Raw genomic sequence first — 11,103 nt, 5'->3', positions numbered from 1 at the left:
GGCTTTTAAATCTTAACGGCATCGGGTGTTTGTACTGGGTCCTGTGCGCTTTTGAATATTAACAGGCAGCGAGTGTCCGTACTGGGTTCAGTGAGCTTTTGAATCTTAACGGGCATCGGGTGTTCATACTGGGTCCAGTGAGCCTTTGAATCTTAACAGGCAGCGAGTGTCCCTACTGGGTCCGTAGGGCTTTTGAATCTTAACGGGCAGCGAGTGTCTGTACTGGGTCCAGTGAGCTTTCGAATCTTAACGGGCATCGGATGTTCGTACTGGGTCCAGTGAGCTTTTGAATATTAACAGGCAGCGAGTGTCCGTACTGGGTTCAGTGAGCTTTTGAATCTTAACGGGCATCGGATGTTCATACTGGGTCCAGTGAGCTTTCGAATCTTAACAGGCAGCGAGTGTCCGTACTGGGTTCAGTGAGCTTTTGAATCTTAACGGGCATCGGGTGTTCGTACTGGGTTTGGTGAGCTTTTGAACCTTAACAGGTAGCTAGTGTGTGTACTGCGTCCTGTGAGCTTTCGAACTTTAACAGACAGAGAGTTTCCATGCTGGGTATGGTGAGCTTTTGAACCTTAACGGACAGCGAGTGTCCATACTGGATCAGGTGAGCTTTTGAACCTTAATGGACAGGGAGTGTCCATATGGGTCCAGTGAGATTTTAAGCCTTGATGGTTAGTGAGTGTCCGTACTGGGCCCGGTGAGTTTTTGAACCTTAACGGGCATCAAGTGTCCATACGGGTCTGGTGAGCTTTTAAACCTTGATGGTTGGTGAGTATCCGTACTGGGTCTGGTGAGCTTTTGAACCTTGATATACAGCTAGCATCTGTACTGGGTCTGGTGAACTTTTGAACCTTAGCGGGCAGCTAGTGTCCTTACTACGTCTGGTGACCTTTTGAATCCTAACGGGCAGCGAGTGTCGCACTGGGTCATGTAAACTTTTGAACCTCATTGCCAACAATTAAGCATTTTTGGATTAGTTTTAGATTGTGGTCTAAAGTCAGGCTAATTCAAGAATTCGTGAAAATATTGATGTATTAAAACCTTATACTTCCCAGCAGGAAGATCCGAACATATACTGCTACATCTGTTACTTGGGTCACAAAAAATTAACCAAACTAGTTTTTTTTAGTATTACATCAGCCCTGCTGAGGTTCAGCTTATAACATGTTTTTAAGAGGTAAGGGAAAGTACCCCATGCCATTTTAACTCTATTGTCTACCTTAGATAGAGTTTACAATGAAAGTAATCGTGCAGAATCTACATTCTATCTATATCTCTGCCCTTGTGTCTAACTGACAATCAAACTCTGCTTCACATATTCTAAAGGCACCGCAAAGAGATGGCACCCTTTTCCTAACACAACCTCTCATTAGAAATTACACATAGATATTATATCACAGTCAACTAAGAACATTCTTAAATATTACTTTTCTCCTTCTGAAGAGTTACTATACCTGGAGTGAACGCTGCTGGCTAATGCTATAACAAAATGTGAAAGTAGATAGAAAGCCGATTTTGTCTTTTGTCAATTGGTAAAATAAATATCAGATTAGTCTCATTGAGAAGCGATTTCACAGGTAACGAAGTAGACTTATTTAAGGTCATTGTAGGCCTATGTACAAAGTCCTAAACCTATGTCATAACTCTAATATAGCCTATACAGAATAATTTACCTAATGGAAAATTTCTTCTTTCATCAGTGCACTGTCAGCACTCCTAAACAGTTTTCTGAATTTGATTTATATGCCACTTTTTGCCTAATTTTGATCTATTTTTGACTGCTTAAATAGTATTTTTTTTTTTTTGCAATAATTCCGGCATTAATGAAGAAGAACAATTGAAAATGAATTTGTTTCTGACTTGTGTAGTTGGGGATTATTATCATCATTATTATTATTATTGTTATTGTGAAAGGTATAGATATATATTGTCTGGACAGTGTTTATGTAATTCTCTTCCTTAGATTCGAAGAATGTGTAAATAAATACAAAGGTAATATACATTTCCTGGTCGAGATTTGAAGTACAAAGCAAGTTACCAGAATTAACGTGAATCAGGTGGAGTGAAACCTGTCCAGACGTGTAGAAAAATTAATCACCTATTTCCTTTGACTGAAACATGCAACTAATGCCAACTCTTTGATTATCATTTCCTGTTGTTCTTTATATTGATTAAATACTTATGATTATCAAGTGGTATAGACCTAGTTGTTCCATGTGATGTGCAGTTTAGCAGTGTCAATTTGGCATGCTTACAGACCCTATTAGACCTGCATATGTAATTTGTGCAGTCATTATTGTATGTTCTGCCATTTCCTTATGTTGATCTCAATTAGAATTTTGCCTATCTTTTCAAATTCAGTGAATGTAAAGCAATAATTTACCATTTAGTAATTCAATGAAATTCTTAATCAGTTTCTGCTAGTCTGTGGCTCTTCACGAACTAACGTTGATCTTTACAACGTTTGTTGGTACAGACTTCTCCACAGTAGTTTTCTGAGGCACATCTTTTTCCTCAGAGTTCTCTTCTTTTTCTTCATTAGCCACAGGCCTGGGTGTGGTTGATTTGGATAATTCGTCAGTGGCCATATCCTTTTCCTTGTCCTCATTGGAAGACTCACTGCTTTCTGTTGCTGGTCCAGCTTTCGTCGTTTGTACCAAGTCTCTCATCTTCAGAACTTCATCAGACTCTTGGTTGGTTAAAGGCTCTGGACTGATTGTATGTTCAGTATCCCCTGACTCTTCCTCCTCCCCAGCTTCAGTTTCCAACATAAGAGTAACTGGCTTATCTTTGGCATCAGATTTGTTATCCTGACGAACTTCGGAATTTTCTTGACTTTCCATTGTAAGTTCTGCTGAAGAGTTTGTCCCCTCATTATTATCATCATCTTCATCTTGGTCATCTTTTTCTTGCATATTTTGCATTGGTTCATCTGCATCAGTTTCAGTGTTATCATCTTCATCATCATCGTCTTCCTTCTTCTGATCATTATCTTTACCTTCCTTCTGTAAGCCCTTCCTCTTTACAATGTTTATATTTTGAGTCATCTCTTTAACATATTGATCTTCCATAACTTCTCCTGAACCCAGTTCATCATCAGTTGACTCGGCATCTTTGTCATGTTCAGATTCACTTTCTTCTGTTGAGGTATGTTTCATATCATCATCAGTTGACTCGGCATCTTTGTCATGTTCAGATTCACTTTCTTCTGTTGAGGTATGTTTCATATCATTTACCATCATTTCATCTTTTTCATTGAGACTTTTTGAGCTAGTTGCCGAGACCAGTTCACTTTTATCATCTCCTGTGATACCATCAGGACTGATAATTTCAGCATCCTCAAACAAGAGGGGGTGTTTGCCATGATCTTTGTGTTCTCCCATATTACTATTTTCTTTGTGGTCTGTTTCCATGTGGTCGGTCGAGTTTGCTGTAGCATTTGCATCTAGGGCTTTTAGAGAAGCCATCATATCCTCTGACTCCTTACAATTGCAAGGTTCTTCGCCAACTTGCGGAAATTTGATCTCAGTCATATTACTAGTAGAATTACCACTTTTGTTGGAGGCTGTTGCTACCTCTGGTTCAGTTGCTACCATCTCTCCTTTTGGATCTTCATCACTTGTGTTATAATCGGCACTTTTAAGAAAGATGCTGGCCGTGAAGTTATTTGCAACTTGATCCAAAGGAGAATCATCTTGTTCGCTTTTATCGCTGCGCTCCCTATTGTCCATTGATTTATTCATCGCCTTTTCCATTTCCAATATGGCGTTAAAATTTTCATTTTCAATGTCAGGATTTATGACATGTCCACTTGTTGGCATGTCTGGTTCGGTCTGGGCATCCTTTGGAGTTAATATGCTTTCATTTACTGTCTCAGAAGAATCTGTGTGTGTCTTGTCCATGTTTTCATTTTTGTCATTATCAGATGTGTTCTCGGAGTCATTTTTCATATCTTTCAAATCCTCTTTTTCAATATTAGCTTCCTCTTCTACATTGATATGAGAGTCTTCCTCTTTGGATGTTGTCTCTTCTGGTTTGACATCTACTGACTCACTGCTGACCTCTTTTTCCATTTCTGGATTTAATTCACCATCATTTTCAGTATCTAATCTTTTCTCTGGTTTGGATATGATTTCAGGGGCATGTTCTGGTTCTGGATCAGCGTCTGGTTTTAGACCAGCTTCAGTTTTTAAGTCGTTTGCGGTTAAGTCTTCACTTTTGTTTGATTCACCTTCAGCAATGAGGGAAGCCCCCATGGACAAGTCCCCGTCATTCATTACCTCAGCATTAGGAACAACCTCAACATCAGCATCTGTGTTTAGAACTGATGTTTCTGTATTTTCAGTCTCCGCTTCAGTCTCTGCTTTGGTTCCGGATTCATCTGCAGCTTCACTTTCAGATTCAGTTTCTGCTTCAGGTTCAGGTTCAGTTTCTGCTTCAGGTTCAGGTTTAGTTTCTGCTTCAGGTTCAGTTTCTGCTTCAGGTTCAGGTTCAGTTTCTGCTTCAGGTTCAGGTTCTGCTTCAGCCTTAGGTTCTGCTTCTGCTTCAGGTTCTGCTTCTGCTTCAGGTTCTGCTTCTGCCTTAGGTTCTTCTTCTGCCGTAGGTTCTGCTTCAGGTTCTGCTTCTGCTTCAGGTTCTGCCTCTGCCTCAGGTTCTGCCTCAGCTTCAGGCACCGCTTCTGCTTCAGGTTCTGCTTCTGCTTTGGGTTCTGCTTCTGCTTCTGGTTCTGCTTCTGGATTTGCTTCAGGTTCTGTTTCAGGTTCAGCTTCAGGCTCTGCCTCTGCCTCTGCCTCAGGCTCTACTTCAGCCTTCGGCTCTGTCTCATCTACTGGTTCTACCTTGGTTTGGGCAGCAGGGTCTTCCTTTCGCCTGGGATCAGAGGTTATCTCTGTATCACTAGCCTCTAGTTGTGCTTCCTCAGGAAATTTAATTTCTTCGTTGTTTTCATTTTCATCGGAACTTTCAGAGGTGGTATCACGAGCGTTTGCAAATGGCGCCCTTGGAGTGTCATCCTGTTGAGGTAAAATAAGAATTTTATTACAATCTGTATGATATGGGATAGACTGATATCTACTTTGCCAGGACATTGGAAAGTAGAGGTTAAATAAGTGCTAGTCATCTTAATTTTGATAATTTATATTACAGTAAAGTATCCTGTTTTCTTTGAGTCAACTTGAATTTGGTTGGTTTATTGATGTTACAAAATAAATTGGAACATACTAATTAAACTCTGTTTTGGCAGAATCCTTAATAATTTGAATTTTGTAGTTGATAATTTTTTAGCATATATTGAAACACTTTCTTAATATTTCCTCTTGAGTGGTAAGAAATGAAAGACAATCATATCTACCTTAGCATCAGGTTCGGGTGATGATGAAGGTGGCGGAGGTGGGGTTGTAGTAGTTGTAGTGGTTGTGGTAGTTGTGGTTGTGGTTGTAGTGCTGGCAGCTGTTGTTAGAGGCTTTGCAGTGGTCTCTATTTTCCCTTTCCCAAGGAAGGATGCCACAAGGGACCGCTTCGGTCTTGGAATTACAATTTTTCGGTTGGAAGGATAAGATGACACCACAGTCAGCCCAGCCATCACCATGACCTGAAAGAGGAGTTTGATACTTAGGTTTTGTTTTCCTCAGTGGTAGGGTAGATTGTTACCGGTCAGGTAGGGAGCATAATGATAAAAGATTTACACCAGTGAGGGGTATCTAAATTAGTGTTTGAAAATGAACGGAAGTGTGCAGAAGACATAGACTTTTTAGACACAGGAAAGTTTTAAAAGTTGTAATTTTCAGTATTTGATTAGTAAATTGATTAATTCACTGGGTTCAGAATACATGTAATACTAAACGTTCTCTATATCATCAACATTGGTCAAATTCTAAACTAAGGGATAATAGCCTATTGGAACTGTCCCTGCCTGGCTTTCTGCTGGACAGGAGTTTGAGACTAGCTCAAGGTCGCTAGTTTGTAGTGGTGCCTTCAACCTCATCATTCTTGTGAGCTAGGGATGAGGGTGATTGGGGGAGCCATTACCTACCGGGTCCTAGCTTGATGGAGAGGGGTCTTGGGCGCTGATCGCATGTGAGCACTTGCCTCTGCCATTCCTGAGCAACCTTCAAAACTCTTACTTTCATATACTGTACCAATAAATATGTTCTATTCCCAAGACTATTTGGTTAACTTTTCTGCCATGAAATTTAACCGTCATAGTGTGGGTGTCCCTGACTAGTAGCTTGGCGATACACAAACCCTATTTCCACGTTAAGGTATCTACACTCGGAAAGGGTATACTGTATATATATATATATATATATATATATATATATATATATAGCCTATATATATATATATATATATATATATATATATATAGCCTATATATATATATATATATATATATATATATTTATGATTATATATATATCTATATATAATTATATCTATATCTGTATATAATTATATATATATATATATATATATATATATATATATATATATATATATACTGTGTGTGATGGTGTGTGCGTATAGCCTATGTACACTTAGCTCTATGATTTCAATAATTTATTCCACAAGCACCAGAACACACCACTGCGAATCCCTCCTTTGGGAAGCTTCGGAGCTATAACTTCGCTGGGGATCCAACCGTAAGCCCAACTGGATGACCATATATTTCCATCCCTGACAGCTACGTGTTTATATCTGGCCGCTGTTCCGAAAGTTAAAAAGATATAAAAGAGAACGTTCTAAGAATTTTCACGATCGTTGGAAAGCTGGTGGAATCCTCTAAACATTGTTGGATTTTTTTTATTTTCTTTCCTCATTGGGGTATTTTCCCTGTAGGAGTCCTATGGCTTGTAGCATCCTGCTTTTCTAATTAGGGGGTTAGCTTACTACTACTACTACTACTACTACTACTACTACTACTACTACTACTACTACTACTAATAATAATAATAATAATAGTAATAATGATAATAATAATAAAAAGCAGAAAGAGCAAGCAGTGATTTCAGACCTCGGGTAATGAAGAATGTTAAAATTTTACTCAAGTCTACGGACCAAGCTATCCATTTTTCATATATTGACCGTGAATTAATCTATCTTATAATAATAAAAATAATAATAACCAGAATTGCGATTTGATCCAGATCACTTTTAAATTCTAATGAGTTCTTCCGGAGTATAATACCTATCCTTTATTGAAATTTGGTGAAAATCAGGCAAGCAGGTTTGACGTAATCCTGTTCACAGACAAACAAACAAACGGATAAATAAAAAAATTCAGTCCTTTTTATAGCCTCCTGGGCAGAGGTAATAATAATATACATATGTATTTAAAGATGCAGATGTTTTGAACCATTCATTAATTTTATTTGCATTAGGATGACAAACTTTATATTTTTGCTATACACACACACACACACACACACACACACACACATATATATATATATATATATATATATATATATATATATATAATTATTGAGTCGAGGATGAATCACTTCAGTACAAAGCTTCCGTATATCATGCTATTATTTTTTCATCGGTATAAACGAAAATCGATAACGCACTAATTAAATAATCCAATGAATGCCTTTATATCCTGTAAAGTAAAGACCCGCGGCCATGCCATTACAGTATGTCAACTCACAGCGTAATCAAAGCGTCAATTATCAACACGAGAGTCACTGCTTATGCAAGCGAGGCCCTCAGGCATATTCTTCCAGGGTTTAAACTTTTAAGGTAATTACCTTAGTTTGGGGTAATTTTCATGATTTCAAGGAAATTCTAGGGTAATTTTGGTTTTACTAGCTTAAAATTTAAGGAAATTGGAAAAGGTTTCAAGGTATCTAAGGTAAAAAACAGCAGCATTTAAGGTAATGGCCTCATATCAGCTGTGAGAATTGCAACCTTCGATATATGTGAAAGAAAGATGCTCACCAGAACGCCAGCCGGGCAAGCCCAACCCTGCTACTGAGGTGTCCAATCACAGCAGTGGTCTCCCCCTGTAAACAGCTTAAACTCAAGGTCCCGGGTTGGGATCGATCTGCTGCCATGTGAATGCTAGGCGAACGTGTTACCATTGTACTAGTCTACGTTTTTGCTTATTATTATTATTATTATTATTATTATTATTATTATTATTATTATTATTGGGTAAGCTAAAACCCCAGTTGGAAAAGCAGGATGCTAAAAGCCCAATGGTTCCAACAGGAACCCCTTTCTCTATCCGGTAATTAATGATAGAGCCAACATGAATTTCTGTGGTTCCTCCACCATTCTCTCTCTCTCTCTCTCTCTCTCTCTCTCTCTCTCTCTCTCTCTCTCTCTCTCTCTCTCTCTCTCTCTCTCTCTCTCTCTCTCTCAGTTTTTTATTAATTATAAAATATTTTAATGAGTGGAATTACGTATATCAAGTCTCTCTCTCTCTCTCTCTCTCTCTCTCTCTCTCTCTCTCTCTCTCTCTCTCTCTCTCTCTCTCTCTCTCTCTCTCTCTCTCTCAGTTTTTTATTAATTATAAAATATTTTAATGAGTGGAATTACGTATATCAAGTCTCTCTCTCTCTCTCCTCTCTCTCTCCTCTCTCTCTCTCTCTCTCTCTCTCTCTCTCTCTCTCTCTCAGAAAGTTGTTTATTAACTTTAAGATTTTTTAATGAGAGGAATTATATATATCAAGCCCCCTCCCCCCCTCTCTCTCTCTCTCTCTCTCTCTCTCTCTCTCTCTCTCTCTCTCTCTCTCTCTCTCTCTCTCTCAGTTTTTTATTAATTATAAAATATTTTAATGAGTGGAATTACGTATATCAAGTCTCTCTCTCTCTCTCTCTCTCTCTCTCTCTCTCTCTCTCTCTCTCTCAGAAAGTTGTTTATTAACTTTAAGATTTTTTAATGAGAGAAATTATATATATCAAGCCCCCTCCCCTCTCTCTCTCTCTCTCTCTCTCTCTCTCTCTCTCTCTCTCTCTCTCTCTCTCTCTCTCTCATTTTTCTTCTCGGGGCGATACAACGCATGTCATGAAGTCCAGGTGACGTCACACCTACGTCATGTTACGTGTCAGAGAACCGTGGTTGGTACCGGGGAGGGGAGGAGTCTTTGGGCAAAAGACTGCCGTGGTAAATAACTCTTAAGAAGAAATAGGAAGGGAAGAAGAATGGGGAATGGAGTGGGAGAGGCAGATGATGATGATAAGATAAGTAAGGAAAGGAATAAACATGGCTAGACGTTGTAGATTTACGAAGTTATTTATTATGATAGGATTTTTTTTTTGCAACGGGTCTTTTTTATAATTTATGCATTATCTGCGTATTATCATTATTGTCATCTTCTATGTTTATTTTGGGATTTATCTTAGTTTGAAGTTTATAAATTGGTGAAATAAAGGTTAAAAATATCCTATTTCATCTCCCATTTTTTTTTGTGATTAATTCAACTAAGATTAAAAACTAAGCAGAATGAGATGAATGTTTTATAAAATCAGTAAGGTTTTATATATATATATATATATATATATTTATATATATATATATATATATATGTGTGTGTATATATATATATATATATATATAAATACATACATATCCTTCCTGAGTGGGGATACCTTAACTAGATGAAAGGGTTTGTGTATTACCATGTTAGCAAAGCTGTACTAATCTGGGCCACCCATACTAGGTTGGTTTGCTGTGAGTGATCAGACTAATGTCTCCTTCCCTCACCAGTCCTCAGACATGATTGAGGACATACCTGAGGCCTTTGTCCTGCAGTGGAATAGAAGCGGACGAATTTGTTTATATATATATATATATATATATACACATGGATATACAGTATATATATATATATATATATATGTGTGTGTGTGTGTGTGTGTATGTATATGTATAAACTTTTATTATAGAATATACACGTATACACGTATGTATATTTGTTTACATACAGTAGGTGAATTGAAAGTATACATAACTATATCAAAATGAAACATTACACTGTACACCCATTACTTTTGTTTGCGGAGTGTGTATATTCATCAACTCATGTAATATACTTAAAACAAGTAAATCACGATAAAGGGGAGTTGCTGAAACGGGCGATGAAATAATTTACCTTTGAATAAACAATGACGTTTTATTTTTAAATGTTTTCCGATAAAGCATTTTGTTCACGGAAGAAATTGACGTGTCTGGAAAGACTAATTATGTGTTTATTAAAAAGTTCCCTTTCTGAGTGGGGATACCTTAACGCAGTGAAAGGGTTTGCATATCGCCCTGATTAGCTAAGCTGTACTAGTCAGGGCCACCCATACTAGGTTGGTTTCATGTGAGCGCTTAGACGGAAATCTCCCGCCATCACCAATCCGCAGTGACTAGCGTGGTGATGAAAACTGGCTAAACCCCAGACTTGAATAAGGACATGTCTGAGGCCTTTGTCCTACAGTGGGTTAGAAATGGCTGTTGTTGTTGTTGTTGTTGTTGTTATTAAACTAAGGCATTTTCTTCACTGTTTGGATTTGTCTATTTTTCTTTCCTTATTATAAAAGGGTTTGTAATTATGCCCTAGATAAATTCCCTTATTTTTTTTAAAGAACAAATATTGGTTTATTATATCTGATGGTCATATTTAAAGCTAAAAATATCTCGATGATTTTAAAGAAAGCAAATACTGTAATGTTTAGCGACTCTCTCTCTCTCTCTCTCTCTCTCTCTCCTCTCTCTCATTAGGCCCATTCCTGGAATCTGCAGGATTTCAGATTATCATAATATCCAGGCATTACGCATAATGTGTTTGGGCGTTGTGTATTTGTTATAGCAGCATAAGGTGACGATGACAGTTTTAACAGGCCGAAGCCGCCCCTGGAAATGCTCAGTTTAATTTGTTACTGTACGAAATTGAATGTGCAGATATAAATAGAATTAGAATTATCTGTTGATAATGAAAACGTTTGCTATAGTCTATCTGTTTATAATGAAAACGTCGGTTTTATTCTATAATAGTGTACGCGACCCGTCTCAAGTGACAGATAAATATCTAGATAGATATACACATACAGGCACAGGGGACTCCCTTTATTCTGTACTAATGTACGCGTACCGTCTAAAGTGACAGA

At 37.8% G+C, this 11,103-nt stretch overlaps 1 protein-coding gene across 1 annotated transcript; it reads right to left on the bottom strand.

Moving 5' to 3' along the window:
- On the bottom strand, positions 1-5,588 carry LOC137629368 (serine-aspartate repeat-containing protein I-like). Its single transcript, XM_068360623.1, has 2 exons — positions 5,354-5,588; positions 1-5,015 (listed from the first exon to the last, which is right to left on the bottom strand). The coding sequence occupies exons 1-2, from the start codon at positions 5,582-5,584 to the stop codon at positions 2,439-2,441; spliced, it is 2,808 nt and encodes a 935-aa protein (XP_068216724.1). The 5' UTR covers positions 5,585-5,588; the 3' UTR covers positions 1-2,438.
- Between the last annotated feature and the right edge of the window lie 5,515 nt (positions 5,589-11,103).

This window comes from Palaemon carinicauda, chromosome 2, assembly GCF_036898095.1.
Source record: "Palaemon carinicauda isolate YSFRI2023 chromosome 2, ASM3689809v2, whole genome shotgun sequence".
Lineage (NCBI taxonomy): Eukaryota > Metazoa > Arthropoda > Malacostraca > Decapoda > Palaemonidae > Palaemon > Palaemon carinicauda.
The sequence above is the reverse complement of the archived record's forward strand: the minus strand, read 5'-3'. Positions and strand labels throughout refer to the sequence as shown.